This window comes from Hippopotamus amphibius, chromosome 3, assembly GCF_030028045.1.
Source record: "Hippopotamus amphibius kiboko isolate mHipAmp2 chromosome 3, mHipAmp2.hap2, whole genome shotgun sequence".
Taxonomy (NCBI): Eukaryota; Metazoa; Chordata; class Mammalia; order Artiodactyla; family Hippopotamidae; genus Hippopotamus; species Hippopotamus amphibius.
Window position 1 is genome coordinate 8,293,758 of NC_080188.1, and position 20,754 is coordinate 8,314,511.

General features: G+C 35.6%; 1 protein-coding gene across 5 annotated transcripts in view; it reads left to right on the forward strand.

The window, feature by feature from the left end:
• The window catches only part of STIM2 (stromal interaction molecule 2), a 183,314-nt gene extending 164,158 nt beyond the window's left edge, over nt 1-19,156 (forward strand). For all 5 annotated transcript variants that reach the window (XM_057727470.1, XM_057727471.1, XM_057727468.1 and 2 more), the window contains 2 exons: nt 12,973-13,246; nt 17,715-19,156. In XM_057727470.1, the coding sequence (XP_057583453.1) occupies nt 12,973-13,246; nt 17,715-18,192 (752 nt within the window). In that variant the 3' untranslated portion in view covers nt 18,193-19,156. The remainder of the gene's footprint in view (nt 1-12,972; nt 13,247-17,714) is intronic.
• Nucleotides 19,157-20,754: the final 1,598 nt, after the last annotated feature.

The following is a 20,754-nucleotide window of genomic DNA, read 5'->3' on the forward strand; positions in this document are numbered from 1 at the left end:
TGTTGTCTTTGATTTCTTTCATCAGTGTCTTATAGTTTTCTGCATGCAGATCTTTTGCCTCCTTAGGCAGGTTTATTCCTAGGTATTTTATTCTTTTTGTTGCAATGGTAAATGGGAGAGTTTCCTTAATTTCTCTTTCTGCTTTTTCGTTGTTAGTGTATAGGAATGCAAGAGATTTCTGTGCATTAATTTTGTATTCTGCTACTTTACTAAATTCATTAATTAGTGCTAGCAGTTTTCTGGTCGAGTCTTTAGGGTTTCCTATGTATAATATCATGTCATCTGCAGAGAGTGACAATGTTACTTCTTTTCCAATTTGGATTCCTTTTGTTTCATTTTCTTCTCAGATTGCTGTGACTAAAACTTCCAAAACTGTTGAATAATAATGGTGAGAATGGGCACCCTTGTCTTTTTCCTGTTCTTAGAGGGAATGCTTTGTTTTTCACCATTTAGAACAATGTTGGCTTTCGGTTTCTCATGGCTTTTATTCTGTTGAGGTAATTTCCTTCTATGCCCATTTTCTGGAGAGTTTTTATCATAAATAGATGTTGAATTTTGTCAAAAGCTTTTTCCACATCTATTGAGATGATCATATGGTTTTTATCCTTCGATTTGTTGATATGATGTATCACGTTGATTGATTTGCATATATTGAAGAATCCATGTTTTTCAGGGATAAACTCCACTTGATCGTGGTGTATGAACTTTTTAATGTGCTGTTGGATTCTCTTAGCTAGTATTTTGTTGAGGATTTTTCCTTCTATATTCATCAGTGATATTGATCTGTAATTTTCTTTTTGTGTGACATCTTTGCCTGGTTTTGGTATCAGGGTGATGGTGGCCTCGTAGAATGAGTTTGGGAGTGTTCCTCCTTCTGCAATATTTTGGAAGAGTTTGAGAAGGATAAGGTTAGCTCTTTTCTAAATATTTAATAGAATTTGCCTGTGAAGCCACCTGGCCCTGGGCTTTTGTGTGTTGGGAGATTTTTCATCACTGCCTCAATTTCCGTACTTGTGATTGGTCTGTTCATAGTTTCTATTTCTTCCTGGTTCAGTCTTGGAAGGTTGTACTTTCTAAGAATTTATCCATTTCTTCCAGGTTATCCAATTTATTGGCATATAGTTGCTTGTAGTAGTCTCTCATGATCTTTTGTATTTCTGTGGTGTCAGTAGTTATTTCTCCTTTTTCGTTTCTAATTCTGTTGATTTGCATCTTTGCCCTTTGTTTCCTGATGAGTCTGGCGAATGGCTTATCAATTTTGTTTATCTTCTCAAAGAACCAGCTTTTAGTTTCATTGATCTTTGCTATTGTTTGCTTCCTTTCTTTTTCATTTATTTCTGATCTGATCTTTATGATTTCTTTCCTTCTGCTCACTTTGGGGTTTTCATTGTTCTTCTTTCTCTAATTGTTTTAGGTGTAAGGTTAGATTGTTTATTTGATATTTTTCTTGTTTCTTGAGGTAGGACTGTATTGCTATAAACGTCCCTCTTAGAACTGCTTTTGTTCTGTCCCATAGGTTTTGGGTAGTTGTGTTTTCATTGTCATTTGTTCCTAGGTATTTTTTGATTTCCTCTTTGATTTCTTTAGTGATTTCTTGGTTGTTTAATAGTGAATTGTTTAGCCTCCATGTATTTATATTTTTTATAGTTTTTTTTCCTGTAATTGATATCTAGTCTTATGGCGTTATAGTCAGAGAAGAAGATGCTTGATATGATTTCAGTTTTCTTGAATTTACCAAGGCTTGATTTGTGACCCAAGATGAGATCTATCCTGGAAAATGTTCCATGTGCACTTGAGACGAAAGTGTATTCTGTAATTTTTGTATGGAATGTCCTATAACTGGTTTTTTCTTTACCTTTTTTAAAGTACTTTTTGATGGGACAGGATATGCATATGTTCATTAAAAGAAAACACTTATTACTAAATGTGAATAATTTTTTAGTGATTGTGATATGCAGAGAAATTTGAACTTTTAAATATTAAAAAGTACAAGAGCTGATTTAAAATTCAGTATGGTGTTTCAAAACTACTGAAATTTATTATCTCTGAAAAATAACTCATATCAAAAATTATACTTTGAGAGCTCTGTCTCCACCCAGTGGCACAAAAGTTAATACTCCACTCTATTTAGTTATTATAAAAGCATAATTTCTGGACCTGATGAATAAACTCTTGGCAGTAGTACCAGGGTATAGGGTAGGATAAAGGCTCTTCATTATATACTCTTTTAACCAGTTTTAAATCTGCACCATGGATATGTGTAAATTGTCTAAGTGTGAAGTAATGACATGGAAACCTGCCTGTGGTACGTTAAGAGCAAAGTGAAAGATTGTAAAACCATATACAGAATAATATTGTCTATATTTAGCTATGTGTAAGTAAAAAAGATAAAATATTATCAGAGGTTGGCTCTGTGTGGGTAGGAGAAGAGATGATAGTTGTTTTCCTATTACCTTTATAGTATCTACTAAATATTCATAGTGGGATTGTAACAATTTATTTAAAATTTCTTACTATAAAATAGCTGTTCGGATATGCCTAAAAATACTGAAAACAAATTGCTCATTTACTACACAGGTTAACAGATTTTAACATTTTGCTTTATTCGTCTTTCTTTTTCTCTTAAAAACGCATCTCCTCCCCTTGCTACTGAAGTTGTATATTTTCTAAAGTCTATTGTACTTTTATTGCATGCAGCTATATCTATAAGCAATAGATACAATTGTTGTTTGTTTAAAAATGTACATAAATTATCAAACTGTAAGCATCATTTTGCAACTCTTTTTGGTCAAAAGTATGTTTTAGAAAACTTCCACATTTATATGCAGATTAAATTCACTAAAACTGTTTAATATGAGTTAACCACATATATCTATTTATTGATTGTAATAATAAACCACAGTTTATCCATTTGTCTACTGAGATAGGTTCTTTCTACTTTTTTGCCCTGGCAAACTATGCTGAAATAAGCATGCTTATCTCTATCTCCTCGTTCCTAACTTTGAGAGTTTCTCTGGGGGACACCTAGAAATGGATTGCTAAGTCGTTGGGAAGGCACCTCTTTTAGTCATTGCCAAGTTGCTTTCAAAGTGGTTCTATCAGTTTACACACTCATTGTTTATAAGAATGCCTGTCTGCCTGTATCCTCACCATACTTGGAATGATCTAATTTATTTGTTTTGTAACTTGAATGGGTGTGATATGATACCTTAGTGTTATTAAAATTTTAATTTCTTTGCTGACTACTGAGGTTGAGTACTATTTCATATTTATTGGTATTTGTCATTCAGATTTCTTCCTTTCTGAGTTGCTTATTCCTGCTGTGGAATCCCTCCAAGATTCCTTACTTATCTGGAAGAATTTTTTATTATTATTATTTTCTGGTTTTTTGAGGGCTGTAGATGTCTTTTCCTAGGCTTCGGCTTTTCTTTTTTACTGTGCTATGTTATTTATTTTCTTTTTTAATCAAATTGTTTTTTTAAAGAACGTTTTTAATGGCAAATTTACAAATCTGGTTTGTGTTTTTATGTCTGTTTTAGAAGGCGATAGATTGTTGTTTGCTCTACTAAAAGTTTTAAACTTTCGCTTTAATCCTTTAGTCTTTTAATCTACCTGGCAGTTATTTTTGTTCCTGTTGTGAGGTTGAAATCCAAATATATCTCTTGATGTATGGATAAACAGTTGTCCTAGTCTCATTCCTGCTCTATCCTTGCTTATTTGTAATACAGCTTCTCTCCACAGATACATAAATGCTTCCAGGCTTTCTATTTTTGTTCCATTGATCCCATTCTGCTTTAGTTGCTATGTGTAGCTTTATAGTATGTATTAATGGTTCAATAGGTTTAAATTTTTCTCTATTAAATTCAGAATTGCTACTCTTGGCAAATTATTGTTATGAATTTTAGGATCAGTTTATGAAACTCTATGAAAAGTTCCATGGGGCTTTTACTGGAATTTCCTTAAATTTAAAGATTAATGTTTAGATACCTTATAGGTTGTTTTTTTATAGTTACACGTACTACCTTGCTTTAAAAAGTTACACTTCAGATTCCTTGTTGCTGATGTGTAGGGAAAAGCTGTTGATTTTGGTAAGCTAATTTTGTATACAGAAACATTGAATTTTTCTATAAGAGTCTTTCTATTTTTTTGTGTGTGGACTGTAATAATGAATGTTTTTCCCTTTCCATTTATTCCTTGTGCCTTTTTCTCAAGACAATCTAAGACCTCCAGTAAAATGTTGAATAAAAGTGCTGAAGCTATTGCAGGCATATAGTGATTGCCATTTCTAACTTTAAAGAGAATGCTTCCAGTATTTCATCATGAAGTGTGTTGTTTTGTTTTGTTTTTTGCTTTGTGTTTAATGGGTTGCCTTATTTTTGTTTTTTTTTTTGTTTGTTTATTTGTTTGTTCGTTTGTTTTGGGTTGAGCTGCGAGGCATGTAGGATCTTAGTTACCTGACTAGGAACTGAACCTGTGTCCCCTGCATTGAGAGCACAGAGTCTTAACCACTAGACCACCAGGGAAGTCCCTGATGGATTACTTTTTTTTTTTTTAAGCTCTTCATTGGAATATAATTGCTTTATACTCTTGTACCAATTTTTGAGGTACACCAAAGTGAATCAGCTGTATTTATACATCTATCCCCATATCCCCTCCATCCCGCAGCTCCCTCCCACCCTCCCTGTTCTGGCCCTCTAAAAGCATGACGCATCATTGAGTTGATCTCCCCTTGTTACGCAGCAACTTCTCACTAGCTATTTTACATTTGGTAGTGTATCTATGTCTTTGCTACTCTCTCACTTCATCCCAGCTTACCCTTCGCCCCCCACCCCCCCACCCAGCCCCATGTCCTCAAGTCCGTTCTCTATATCTGCATCTCCACTCTTGCCCTGTCACTGGGTTTATCGTACCATTTCTTCAGATTCCATGTATATGAGTTAGCATACGGTATTTTTTTTTCTCTTTCTGGCTTACTTCGCTCTGTATGACAGTCTCTAGGTCTATCCACCTCATTACGTATAGCTCCATTTCATTCCTTTTTATGGCTGAGTAATATTCTATTATATATATATATATATATATATGCCACATCTTCTTTATCCATTCATCTGTTGATGGGCATTTAGGTTGCTTCCATGTCCTGGCTATTGTAAATAGTGCTGCAATAAACATTATGGTACATGTTTCATTTTGGATTATGGTTTTCTCTGGGTATATGCCCAGTAGTGGGATTACCGGATCATGTGGTAGTTCCATTTTTAGTTTTTTAAGGAACCTCCAAACTGTTTTCCATAGTGGCTGTATCAACTTACATTCCCACCAACAGTGCTATTCTGTTGAATTTTAATCTGTTTAAATAAATTCCTTTAAATGTCAGTGAAACTATTTTTGTCACAATATTCTGTTTTTATAATAATTAGATTTGGTTTGCTACATTATTTTATTTAGGGTTTTTATGTTTTTAATCATAGATTAGTCAATAATTTTCCTTCCTGAAACTTTGTTTGATTTTGGTATCAAGCTTATATTAGCATCATAAAATAAGGCAAAGAATACTCCTTGTTCTTTTACTTCATTTTTTTTTTTTTTTACTCTTATAGAGACAGTGAAGTAGTTAAGAATTTGGACTCTAGAACAAGATTGCTAGAGTTTGAATCGTTACTCCTTCATTTTACTTACATGTATGTGATGTTGTCTACTATTTTATTTTGTTTTGTTTTGAATGTCCCACAAGACATTAATTTTTATTTGTCTAACTTTGTTGGAGGTACTCTCTCTGACTCTCAGCTTCCTTGTCTGTAAAATGTAACCTACCTTGTGAGGTTATTTTGTAATTTAAATTACATAATATTCATAAAACAATTTGAACATACCCCAGCCTATTATAATCCTCAATAAATGTTTTGAATATTATTCTGTATTCTGAAATAACATATAGATGATTCTATGAAGATTTTGAAGAAATTGCCTATAGGCACTTTGAGTTTGGTGTGTATGTATGCTGGCAGAAGGGAAGGAGACAGATTTTTTAGTTATTGATTCAGTTTCTTATAATGGTCATAAGTCTAGATTTGTTTAGTTATATATTTCTAAAATAGTATTTGTTTTATCTGAGTTATAAAATTTGTTGGCTTAAAGTTGTCCATAGTATTTTATGATTTTAATAATGTCACATCTTTAAATTTTTTTTAATTTCTCCTGCCTTGATTAATCTGGCATGATTTATCTATTTTATTTCTCTACTTCATTCTTCAAAGAGCTAACTGTTGGTTTTGTCGATATTCTCCATTTAGCTCTGCTCTAATCTTTTATTTCCTTTCTTGAAACTTACGCATTTGTTTGTTTTTAATATTTAGATACCTAGCTCATGAATTTTCAGTCCTCCTGTTTTCCTTAATGTATGATTTTATGGCTATTAGTTTCCCTCTAAGAACCACTTTAACTGAATCTATAAGTTCTGATACTTATGGTTTGGTTATCATCTAGTTTTAAAATGTTTCCAACTTTTAATATGTCTCTTCCTTGAAATGTGAATTATCTGGAAGTATATGTTTAAGTTTCCAAATGTATTATGTTTGTTTTGTTGTTTATTTGGTTGTTAGTTTTTTAAAATATTTTTACTTATCAATTTCTAATTGTATTGTGCTTAGAGAGTAGCATCTGTATAACAGTTATCCTTTGATATCTCCTGAGACTTGCTTCATGACCTGGTATTTTTTTGATCAAATATTTTAAGTTTTCCACACATATCTGAAAAGTACATTTTCTTAATTGTTAGTTATAGGATACTATATTGTTGGTTAAATCATATATTAGTTATGAAAAATCTTCTATATACCTACATTTTTGTCTACATTTCAATCAGTTGCAGAAAGATGTTTGTTAAAATCTCTAATATTTATAAATTTTTTCTTGTAATTCTGCTCACTTCTATTTTATGTAGTTTAAACCAAGTTGTTTGATGAATACAAGTCCAGATGTATCTTTTTAAAAGATTATTCTTTTTTGATTATGCAGAGACTGCTTTATAGCTAACAGTACTTTTTGCCATTGTTTGTATTATCTGATATTAAAATAGCTATAGGAGCTTTCTTTTGGTTAATATTTGCCAGCATAACCTTTTCTCTTTCTTTACTTAAAATTTTTTCCATCATCAGGCTCTGGATATGTCTGCATAAGAAATAGCAATAACTTACTATTTTGCATTCTATATGAGGATCTCTGTTGCCACTTAAGGCCAATTTAACCCAATTTCATTTAATCTGCTTGCTGACCCATTTGGATTTATCTCTGGCATATTATTTTGTGGTTTCTATTTTCTGTACCTCTTTTCAGCTTCTCTGTCATTCTCCTAAAGGATCTTCAGATGCTTTAATTTTAGACACTCCCTCCCCATCTTATATATTAATGTTGTCTAGTATTTTGTTTTATTTTGAATACCCTGCAAAAGTCATTTTTTATTGTTTTATTCAGTCATTGTTCAGAAATACATATATGTTTCTCTGTTCATCATTGTATTTTGCTTTTTATTCTTTCTTTTTCTTTTTTTTCTTCTTCCTTGAAAATATATTCTTTGGTAAGAGTTCTTTCAGTTAGCAACTGGGAATGGTAAATTCTCTGTCTTTGTCTGAAAATGTCTTTATTTTCACTCTTACTTGAGAATAATAGTTTAACTGGATATCAAATTCTAGATTAACAGTTATTCTCTGATAGCATTTTGATAACATTTGTTATTTTCAGGCCACTTATTGTTGCTGTTGAAAAGTTTTAGTAAGGCAGATTGTTCTAGTTCTTTTTAGTTAATTTCTTGTTTCTCTCATTGCATAGAAAATGTTTTCATTCTCTTTTGCTGTACAGTTTTACTGTCATGTAATGAGGTGTAGATTTTTTTCCCTGATACTTGGTGTGCTTTTGAATGTGAAGATGATTATCTTTTTTCAGTTACAGAAAAATTATTAATCATTTTCTCTTTTAATATTGTTTGTCTTTTCTCTGTTCACTCCTACTGAAATATTAGTTGTATAGAAATGTAAGACTAACATTAGCCTATATATGTTGGATCTTATTTTATCTTCCACATCTGTTAACCTTTCTTTTTATCTAATTATGCTGCATTCAGAGAAATTTCCTTAGATCTGTTTTCTAGATTACTTAATCTTTCTTCAGCTCTAATTTTGTTTAACTCATTCTTTGAATTTTTAATTTCAGTGACTGTTTTCATTTCTATTAGTTCTCCTTGATTTTTCATAAAATCTACTTGTTTTTTAATGCCTCATCCTTTTCTCATATTTTTAATTTTTATTTTATAGTTTAATGATCTTAAACATCCTATTTTTTAGTGTTCTTTGGTAATTGTATTCTTTGATGTTCTTGATTGATTATTGCAGCTATTTCTTGAGTTTACATAGTACATTGACTGCTGCTTTGTAGCGTTTTACTGAACTATCTTAAAGAGATTTGTTTTTTTTCCTTCCCTCCAGGGAAACACTGTGAGGAGTAGGAGTGCTCCTCAGTATGATTTCTTTTGCTCCTGGCGGTAGTTTCAAGGGCTTTACCTATTCAGGACCATCTTTTTTTTGTTAACCTTTTGGATTTGAGCTTCATAGACCCTTCTGGTAGTGTAAACTTGAACTCTAAGGTAATATGAGTTAGCTTGTATTGAGTTTGAGTGTTGAACACCCAGAGTATTGAGTTTCTCACAATAACCTTTTTAAATCCCTGTATCCAGAGAATATGCATTGAAGGAAGTTCTGTTGTTCATTGGTCAGATTTTTCTCTAGGATACCCTCCCACTGAGGAGTGTAGCCCATCTAGGCCCAAGCTTTTATCCAGAACACTCACAATTCCTATTTCTCACCTTGTGTGGGCTTAAGACATCATTTATATCCCCAAATTAAGCCCAAACCCTTAAATTACTGAGACCGAGAACCTCCCACAGCAGTTCCAACCTCATTCACAGGCCTATTAGCTCTGACTTTTAGTCTTTCTGTTTTGGCATCCGAGAATTTTCTCTTCTTCCTTGCAAACTCAGCTATGCATTTAAAACTATTGTTGTAGTTTATTCAGTATATTGAAGTACTTGAGGCTATTTTAAAGTGTGTGGTTGGGGGTTGGGAATGGTGGTCAGGTTATCTTTGTCTGCCATATTGATAGAACCAGAAGTCCCTATATTACTTATTATTTTGGTGGCGGGGGGACCCCCTTATTCAAAACCAAATTTTATCTTCTTTGCCATAAGAAAATACAGTTTGCACACTAGTGTCATATTAAATCACTATGGTTCTATATGTAATTATTGATATTAGAATGAAAAATTATCTCAGAAATAGATTTCTGTATCGTGAACTTCAGTGTTTCATTTAACTACTCTTATGAATCACAGGTAGGGATGGCTGTCGGCTTTCATTGAGAATTAATAATGGCCTTAAGGTATTAAACATATTCACCTTTAGCATAGGAGAGCTTCTTACAAGGTCAAGTGAACTGCTTTTTAATCTTATATGAGTTTTATGGTGTTATAACTGTGTGCAACTCTCTGTAGACCTCTTTTAAGCCACAAGGAGAAACGACCATCAACTCCAAGTGTACATAACTCTAATGGAGGGATTTGTGCATTTCTCTAGGTGAAAGAGAAGGCGATATATGTAAGAAGAAAGTTTTTCAAAAAGATTGTAGTGCTGTAAACAGTTTCTAGATGTGACCCATTTACTGATTCTCATCTTTGTTATCTTTATTGGATTACTTAGAATTTTCCTCATATAAACTATTTACTTTTTTTCTTAAATCTCCTGCATGCAATATCTTTCCATCTTTGTGAGTAATACTCATTTTTCCAAGCAGGGAATCCTTATTCTTCTCAGCCCTTCTCATCACACCTAGTCATGGCTGAATGTGGCTACATTTTAGGGTAGATACCAAATAACCAGTGATTGATGAGAATGGCTGCATTATATGCCACGCGTTGTAGAACTTAATTATCTGTGTCAGACTAGACACATTCTTTCAGTATTTGTAGGATATTGTTTCTTCTTTGGCAGTGAGAACATCAGACTAAAAATTCCCAGGGTTTCTTCCAGTTCTGTAATCTATGAATCATTATAAGTAAGAGAAAATTCTAGTGTTTGTCTAGTAAATTATAAATATTTTCATATTATGTAATTTGTGTTTGGAAAAAGCCTTGTATGATATTTATGGAGGTAATCAAATATTCTGAAAACATTCCGTTTATTTTCTTTTCTTTTTTTCCAATCCATCAAGTTATTTCAGTGGCTATTTCTGTTTGAATTATTCATTGGTTCACTCAGTAAATACTTATTATACATCTGCTTTTTGCTTGGCATTGTGCTAGTTGTTGTGATGCAGTGTTGAACATGGTACACAGCTATTTACTCCAGAGTCTAATGGAGGACAGACAAGAGCAATGTGTTGAGATAAGTCATGTCATAGGGAAATACACTTTGGTATTGCCATGTGAGTAGAAGAGGGCAAACACTGACCTTAAATTTGGAGGGGCTGGGAAACTTCCTGGAGGAACTACTCTTTAAGCGAAATATGAGGTCAAGGGAGAGCTGAGATGAGGAAAGGAGGTGTGGAGGCACGAGTTACTATGATACTTCTGGGAGCTGACTGAAGTATATTGTTCCTAGTATTCCTGTAACAGAGAAAGGGGACACCAGTTCCAAAGTAGAGGCGAGATAAATCAGGCATTCTAAGCCATGTTAAGGAGTTAGACTTTACCCTAATCCTAGAAGTAATGAGAGCCACCTAAGGGCTTTAAGCAATAAAATGTCAGGTTCCTTTTCCATTTTAAGATGATCATGTAGGCTGCGGTATGGAGAATAAGTTGGAGGAGAAAGATCACTTATTATTCTGGTGCAGTAGTCCAGCATAATGCAACAGTGGTGGTGGGGAGAGGGGGAAGTAGAGAGATGTGAGAGATATCCAGTAGGTAGAGTTGGAATCACTTTATGATGAACTAAATGTGGATTATGATGGAGGAAGAAGAGTCAAGAATGCCTTTGATTCCAACACAGATAACTAGGTGAGTGGTGGCATATTTTTACCAAGGTAAGGAACACAGAAGAAGGAGTGGGTTTGGGGAGGAAAATGTTGAATTCAGTGTGGGCACCCGTGGAACACCCGAATGTCCAATAGGCAGTTGATTGTGAAGTTCTAAAGTTGAGGAAAAACACTGAAGCTGGAGTCACAATTTGGGCTTCTGTTGACTGCAAAGGAAACTTTAAGTATTGGGAGTGACGTTGAGAAGAATAAGTGGAGCAGGAATAGAACAAGGCCTAGTACAGAACTTTGAAGACAGACAATTAGGGGTCAGTAAAGGAAGAGGTAAGAATGTGGTTGGAGACATCAAGGAAAGGACAAAGTAATAATGTCACGTGCTGGTCCAATGTCAAGGAAGGATGGAGATACTCATTGAATTTAGCAATGAGGAAGTTTATCATAACTTTGTTCATGGTAGTTGCAGCGAAAATGTATGGAAGCACTTTACCATTCTTTGATGAATGAGTGAAGATAAAGTCGTGGAGAAAGCAACATAGATGATTCATTTACGTAGAAGGGGAGAGAGATGTCAGCTGAAAGTCTGAGGGTAGAGGAGGTTTTCTTGTTGCGGTTGTTGGTTATCTGTTTGTTTTTCAGGTTTGTTTCTTCAGCTTTTATTTTTAAGTGCTGATGGGAAATAGACAGGGAGAGATGAAAATAAAGACAGTAGAAGGGATACTCGGTAGAGTAAGGTCCTTGAATTTAGGGTAGAGAATGGGACAGATCGTGAAAGGAACAGAATGTATGAACTAGAAAGGTAGAAATGTAGTCAGCATCTAAATTATCTGATGTCTTAAGCTTATTATTTCAAAAATGGAGCAATTCTGAATGATGGCAAGACCAAGGGGTGAGAGTGGGTGGTGGAGTAGAACAGAGGTGAATGTCTGGTGAGAAGAGAGAAAAACCATGATAGGTTAAGGCATTGATCTTATAGATGAGATGGCTCAAGCTGATGAGAGGTGGGATGGACTGGTAAGAGGGAGACTAAGCAGGAAATGACGAGTAAAGTGGAGCGAGAGATTCACGTGCTTAATAGTGTAAGTGTCAAAGGAACACAAAGGAGTGAGGGTTTGCAGGCAATACTGGGGGGTGAGAAGGCCGTCAATCTGATGTTCTGATGCTGCGGCACGTGAGGTATGTAAGAATGAACGGCTTCAGCCTGAGAAAAGGGTATTCTTAGGAGAGCTGTGTTTCCATTAAGGCAAAGAAATGAAGTGCCCATTCAGTGAAGGTTTAAGCACATGGGGAGGTTTGTCTACTCTCTGCGTGGGTCTGCACTGAGACTGGGAGCAGAAACAAGGTAATCTAAGACTTGTGGTTAATTCCACAATAGTCACTGTTCAAAAAACAAGTTTTTTTCTGACCTTTTGCCTAAAAAGTAGTGAGACTATATGTACAGTATTTAAATGATCCTTGATTTAAAATTTCTCAAAGTTCAAACAAGTTGTGCTGTCTCAAGAGAGATATTTGTTGAAAAATCCAGCCTGTGTTCACTGAATAGTTTTCTCCTTTTAATGTTAAAATTCATTACAAGGTTTTCAATAAAGTACAGACTCCTTATAAGTACACTATATTGATTTTTAAATGTAAGAATTTGTTATCTTGGGTAAATTTTTAAGCCTTTACGATTAGTAATGTCAGATTTTATATTTAAAACCTCATGTGTTTATGTTCACTTCCATTTATTTTTCAGACCTGTTTTTGTTTTTGTTACATTTTTTTACTTCTTAACTTCCCTGAGAAGCAGTTTTATAGGTTATAGAGGATGGTGATAATTGTACAGTTACTTCAATAAAGGTAGATTCAGTGGTGACAGATTGGTAACATCCGTTCTCTTTGATGTGTCTTTGTAGTGTGCATGAAGGGAACATTGGACTTTGTCAGCGTTCTCATTTATTTCCGCTTGGCTTTCAGGGACCATGGCCAAACCTGCTGGATCACTGGCCAGAAGCAGCAGCTTGTGTCGCTCCCGCCGCAGCATCGTGCCATCCTCGCCGCAGTCTCAGCGAGCTCAGCTTCCTATACACGCTCCTCACCCATCACACCCTTGGCATCCCCACCACCCCCAGCACACACAGCACTCCTTACCGTCCCCTGATCCAGATATCCTCTCAGTGTCAAGTTGCCCTGCTCTCTATCGAAATGAAGAGGAGGAGGAGGTCATTTACTTCTCTGCTGAAAAGCAATGGTATTTGGCAGTGAATGAACTACAATGTGTGTTGGCTGGGTGGGTTGGAGGTGGCAGGTGGGTGGGAGCGGTGTGTTATATGAATTTTCTTCTGCTGCATAACAAGTTATCACAAACTTAGTGGCTTCTAACAATACCCATTTATTAGCTCTCAGTTCTGTACGCCAGAGTCCAGGCTTGGTGTGGCCGGGTTTTCTGCTCCGGGTCTCACAAAGCTAAAATCAAAGTGTTGGCTGGGCTTTGTTCTTATCTGGAGCTTGGGGGCCTCGTCAAAGCTCACTTGGTTGTGGCAGAATTCAGTTCCTCATGGTTATAGCACTGCGGTCCTGGTTTCTGTGCTTGCTTTCATCTGGGAGCTGCTCTCAGATTCTAGAGGCTGCCTGCTATTCCTTGCCATGTGTGGCCTCTATCTTGAAAGCTAGCAACAGAGAATTTCCCTTCTGTCAGATCCCTCTTTTGCTTTTTGAATCTCTGCCTTCCTTTATCTCTGATCTCTAGATCCAAATTTAAAAGGCTTACCTGGATAATAATCTCTCTATATATTAAGATTGACTGGTTTGGGCCTTAATTACACCTGCAAAATCCCTTCACAGCAGCACCTATGTTAGTGTTTGATTAAATAACCAACTGGGAGAAGATGTGTGTACACCAGGGCTGGGAATTGGGGGACTATCTTAGAATTCTGCCTGTCACAGACATAGGATATTTTGAGATATAATTGCTTAGAGGGCGTTGCATACAGTTGACTCAAGTTTTAGAATATAAACTTGTTTAGTGAACAATTTTATGTGTAAAATATAAAGGCATAGCTTAAATATACTTGAGCACAAGGAAACATTAAATATGACTGAGGTTTTAAAATATTTGTTGCCACTTGATTTGTTCTCTTATATGCTAGTACTTGCTGGCAAACAAGCAGTATCAGATGCGAAAGGTTTAAGAAAATGTCAGGGACTTAAAGAAGGAAATGATATTCATAATAGTTTTTTTTCCTATAAAATGGATATAGCAGCAATGTATTCTAGTCCAGTGAGACCAGTTGCTATTGGGGAGCTCTCTAAACCATATTGCTCTTTTGGAGCAGTATGGTATTAAGTGACAGAAAAACTGGTATTGGTTTCTGATTTTGCCACTTAGTAGCCACGTGGCCCTGAATTATTGTTCTCGTAAGAGAAAACTGAAAGGAATGGTCTGGACACTCTCCTGAGCCCTGGTGGCACTCTGTCATGTGATTCATCACACATAATTGTTTCGTCTACTAGTGAAAGTAAATTTTATGATTAGCAAGTGATCATTATAGCATATTTCTAAGGAGATAGTATGAGTTTTGTATTCTCATTGTAACTGGAGAATCTGATGCAGCTTTGCTTGGTGAGCACTTTATGATTAGCTTTTTTGTCTAACTTTTGCACCAGTAAGATGGCTTTACTGACAAAACTAATTTCGTGTGGCTTATGGAAATTAGTGGGAAAACTCTAGAGCTCTGCTGTCCAGTAGAATTTTTGTGTTGATGTAAATGTGCAGTCCTCATTTCAAAGAGCACTGTCAAAAAGTCACAGCTAAGTCATAAATATGGAAAGAATTCGGATTCAGAAAACTTCCTCCTCTCCATTTTAGTGTTTTAAGTGTTGAACCACCAGAATCCTTACAAAATAATAATAATAATAATAAAATAATAATAAAAACCTTTACTGTTTACCACGTTTATGTTCTATGCATCATTGCATGTATATGCTCATTTAAACCTTACCTTGAGTTAAGTCTTAATGTATATACGTTAAACTTACATAAGTTCAACCATGTGTCACTGTGGGAAAAAATGAAAGCAGAAAAATGACATAAATGGTACATACAATTAAGTTCAATATTCCAAAGAATATATACGCTAGAAAAAATGGAACATTTTAAGGTGTACCAGACCTGTATTCCAAATCTGACTAGTTATGCAGAAGAAGCAACACTTCAGATTATTATTTGTTTTGGAATTAAGATGTTAGAATGAGAAGTAATATTAGAGATTAATCAAATTCTCAGACAAGAAAATTGAGATCTGGTTAAATTAAGTGATTTGCCTAAGATTGTACAGCTGATTAATGGCAGGACCAGGACAGGAATCTAGGTCTCCTAACTTAGATCAGTATTCTTTTCACACATTATTTAGATTTTAGAAGCTACTTTTTAAAATATTTTTAACCTAGTTTAGAATTTCACACACAAAGCAGCCAAACCACATAACAGAATAGAAAGTAAATTCATAAAATTTTGACTGAATCAGCTTCTGGCTCTGGGAGCTGAAGAGCTTCAGGGAATAGTGATATATACTATTCGATTAATGGACATCTACTCCAAAAAGAAGGCTTGCAGAAAAGTCCCTACCAGTGATTGATTTCTGAGTCCTTTCTTCCTATCTGAACTGACTCTTGCCTCTGTTAGCGCTATCCATTATCAAATTGTAGGAGCATTTGAAAAATTATGCAGTACATGGAACTGTATAAAATGAAAGGCATTGTTTGAGTCTTTATTTGCCCAGGAGCCTCCTGAGAGCTTGTAGTGTAATAAAGACAATCTTCACATACATGTGTGAGTAAAGTTGATAGAAAAGACTAAATACATTTAGTAGAAGTCTAATATATATCTAAAGTATGGTATTAACAAAATACATGTCAAAATCAATAAACGTGCATATCATCACATGAATAACAATAGTAATCATAGGTCATCCAGGGTGAGAGATCAGTCAGTTCATTCGCTCTATAAATATGAATTTAGTCCTTGCCATGTGCTGGGTACTTGCTAGTATCTGGAGCTGCCAAGACTGGAGAGACAAGGCCCTGGCCTCGTTCCAGCTGGTAGAGTGTGAGCGTGTGTGCTCCTGCCTTTCTGTCTGCAGTTCTCTTTCTTCTCTCACCTTATTTCTTTTGCCAGTTACTTTTTACCTTGGCTGTGCTCTTCATTTTGTAATCATTCCTTTCATAGAGTGAACACTATTCAGGTATGGTACATTCAAAAAGGAATAAACCATTATCCCTCTTCTTCAAAATCTTCCTCCCTCCCTCCCTTCCTTCCTTCCATAATTATCCACTATGAACTAGTCACTATTCCAGAAAATACAGAAGTTAATAAGACTCCCTGTCCTCGTTGTCTCCTTCCTTCTGGGGAAACTGATTATAAACAAGTTAATATAAAATATTTTAGGTAGTGGTAAGTTCTGGGATGCTGAACGATACAGGTAAAAGGAAGGAGAGTGCTGCTTTGCATAGGGTGGTTAGGAGAGGCGTCTCTGGAGAGAGAGCATTTGAGCAGTGACCTGAGTGACAGGGAGGAGAAAAAAAGATGAGGCAGAGGGAACAAACAGCAAGTGAGATTGGCATGTGGCAGGAACAAGGAAGAGGCAGAAAATGGTACGGTGTGCAGCTGGAGGGATAGCCATGGGCCTGACTGTGCAAGGCTTTGTGGACTTTGGCGTGGACTTTGGAGTTTAGCCCGAGTGTGTGAGGAAGCATTGGAAAGCTTTGAGCAAGGGGACGATGTGCTCTAACTGAGTTTTTAAAACCATTTTAAGGGCTTGTGCAGAGAAGTAACTCAGAGGGAAGAGCAAGAATGGAAGCAGGGAGGTGAGTTAGGAAGCTATCGCAGTCATTGAAGTGACTTCCTGGTGGGGCAGGAAGAAGGACGGCAGTGGGACAGGAAGAAAGGGTGGGTTTGAGGTATATTATGAAGGAATAGCTGATAGCATTTACTGTATGTTGGCTTTAGGGTTGTAAACTTTATTTTTTCCAGTCTTCTTTATTTCTCTTTCCACTGCGGAAAAGGGGGAAAAATCACAAAAAAATAAACTGGTGAGAGTGTTTTGAAAGTCTGCTTAAAAAAATAGCTCAGTATCGTTACCTTTCACCCGCCCTCCACGCCCCACCCCGATGTACCTCCGCTCTCTTCCCTTCCTTTTTAAACTTGGGAGAACTTAATATTTTAGCTTAGTATATTCTTTTCTTCCTTCCTTAGGAAACTGTATTTAATCAGTTTAATGACTAAAACAGGAAGGGAGAAGGATGTGACTAAAATTCATCTTTTCAGCTATATGTCAACTATGTGACTTAGAAAGAAAGATTTTCAGTATTGAAACAAAACAAAAAAGTAGCTGAAATGATAAAAACCTATACAAATTTAAACATTTTCATTTCTTTGACAGTTGAAGAAGGTGTAACTTTAAGTTACACTGTTTTCTAGATTGGGAGGTATCATTGTCATAGTTTATGTTAAAAATTAAACATTGAGTTTTGATAAGTTATTCAAATTAGTGATTGTCTAATTTTGTTGAAATGTGTATAGAATTTTAACGTCTCTCCCTTTTATATTTTGATAGCTTAAACTGTGGAAGTTTGTCTTGGTTGGATTTAGCTAGAACGTCTGCTGGTACCTTTAAGAACACATTGATTTAAAGTTTTACCTCTGCCTTTATCTCATCCAGGGAAGTGCCAGACACAGCTTCAGAATGTGACTCCTTAAATTCTTCCACTGGAAGGAAACAGTCTCCTCCTTCAAGCCTTGAGATATACCAGACATTGTCTCCTCGGAAAATATCAAGAGATGAGCTGTCTCTAGGGGATTCCTCCAGAGGAGATTCGCCCATAACTGCAGATATCTCCCGGGGCTCTCCTGATTGCGTGGGTCTGACAGAGACCAAGAGCATGATCTTCAGTCCTGCAAGCAAAGTGTACAACGGCATCCTGGAGAAGTCCTGCAGCATGAACCAGCTCTCCAGTGGCATCCCGGTGCCTAAGCCTCGCCACACGTCCTGTTCCTCAGCTGGCAATGACAGCAGAGCCATTCAGGAGGCCCCGGGCGTTGCCAGGATAAGCAGCATCCCACACGACCTTTGCCATAATGGAGAGAAAAGCAAAAAGCCATCGAAAATTAAAAGCCTTTTTAAGAAGAAATCTAAGTGAACTGGCTGACTTGGTGGAATTCCATTCAAGTGGCATCTTTAAACTTTTATATCCCATCCTTCACGCCTCTTTGTTTTAATTTTAGGAATGTAACTCCATTGGGGCTTTCCAGACTGGATGCCATAGTGGAATGTCCTTAAGGGCAACTGTCTACTGTCTGCTTATTTAAATGACTATATAATCAATTTGTCAAGCCAGTTATTACTGAAAAATCATTAAGAGATGAGACAGTTTACAGTCATTTTTGCCTATTTATTTCTGCTTTATTATTAGTGATGTATATACAACGTTTTGTTGAAAGCCACTGTGGACTTACAAGCTTTAATGGACTAGTAAGCCAGCATGGGCTTGCAAAAATTTCTTGTTTACCAGAGCATCTTCTTATCTTTCCACAGAGCTATTTACATCCTGGACTAAAATAACTTAAAAGGAGTAAAACTAATTGCACTACTGTTTTCCAGACTGGAAAAATGTCTCTGCAAGTGAAACTGTATAGAGTTTATAAAATGACTATGGCTAGGGGACTGTTTTCACTTTTAGTTCAAAATGGGTTTTTAAGTAGAACCTAGGGTTTCTAATTGACTTGATTTCTGGAAATGAAAACCCACGCGTTTATTATGGGAAGCTTCTTTAAATGCATTTAACATTATAAAGTTTCAGGTCCTGCTGTAAAGATCATGTTGTTTTGTTTTTCCCAGGGCTTTCACTGTGATTTTCTGCACTGCAGGCTGTATGATAAAATATAAATAATTTAAAGAGAGAAGGCTTTTGATCCCTTACACAAAGTGGAAGAGTTAAAACTTGATTGAAGGACTTAACACATTCACAAGCATATACTGAAGTGGGGCGGGGGGGGGGGGGGATGTGGGGATTCAGGCACTTGTTTACAGACTCCATAACTGCAAAGGATTTATGGTTTGTGACAAACTTGTACTGTGGAAAAGATAATAAATTGAAGACATTATTGTGTGGGACTGTGCTGATTTTTGTTGGTGACACTCCACTGAGAACACTGTATGTGTCCTGGAGAGCGGTATAAGCTCTCTTCCTGCTCAACTGCAGTGTAAGGAATAGTGATGTTTTGGAAGTAAGTTGTCAACAAATTTCTTTCTATTTTATATTGTTTGTCATATTTTTATGTAGTTTGAAATGTTTAAATGTTCTAATATCAAGATTAACAAATATAAGTTTATGGTGCATTTAGATTGTGTTGTATTAATTTATAAAGTTGGGGGTTTGTTAAACTGATAGCTTATGATAGAGGTAACTTTTACTGTGAAGATTGTCACCTGGAGCAGCAATTGTTTGAAACGAACATAGTGTTTTGGACTAATTATAAGGTGTTAACCTGAAAGGTCAAGAGTTGAGGAACATAGGCCCTAAAGCTATTTAGGAAGGGGAAAAATTGTACATTAAAAAATTGAAAAGCATTCTGGAAAGGTTCTTCAGAGTGAAGGGAATATCTTATCTTTTTTCTCTTCCTTACAACCAGGCAGGAGTTCTTCCCTTTGAAAATTGCAAAAGGGATGAGAAGCTTTTAGTTTGATGAATAAAGAAGGTAAAAGCCACAGAGCGTCGAGTGGGGCTGGGAAAAGGAAGGTCTCTCGGAGCGCCCAGCCAGGCCCCCCCACTTGTTCAGGGTTAGAAGGGATCCTGGATCAGAACCACCTGGACGCTAGAACTTGTGGTTGGGGTGGGAGAGGCCAACCTAAGTAAAATGTGGGCCGTCTTAAGTCAGGGGATGCATTGTTTGTTCTAAAGTTCACACAATTATAAACAAATTCAACCAAGGGATACTTGCTGCTTTATGTTGCTTGTGACATTTGCTTTGCATTAGTACAATGCTCTGTATTTGTAAATTCAAGACTTTTGAATTACTCAGAAAATAATTGAGTTTTGGAAAGACAATTTCTGTATCACATAATTTACACTTGCAGATTTACACGTTAATATAAAATTTTAAAACTACCCATTTGTTACTTTATTTTACCCTTATCAAACTATGGTAGTTTCCTGATTTTAAAAGTATTACCTTCCTTATTGTAAAAAACAATTCATGATAGAAAAGTATGAAGAAGAAAAACAACAGCAAGCAGATCAACTTATACTGCCCAAAGTAATTGCTTTTAATATTTTGGTATGTTTTCTGCTGGATCATTTTCTATATGCTGATATGTATTTTATGTAATTAAAATCATACTATATAGCTTTATATTGTGCTTTTTCACTTAATATAGTATAAGCATTTCTCCAACATTATTTAAAACTCTTCATGAACAATGTTTTAATGATTGTATGGTATGCTATTGTATTTATTTACCATAATCTTTTTAATCATTCTTTTATTATTAAACATTAGGCTGTTTCCAAATTTCTAACATGTAGAATAGTGGCATTTAACATTTATCGAGCACCCTATATGCCAGACACTGTTCTAAACTCTAATATGTATTCTCATTTAACCTCGCAAGGTAGGTAAATTTTTTTTCCTTTTTTAAAATCGCCATTTTACTGATGCAGAAACTGAGCCCATAAAATTAATAATTTGCTGAAGATCACATA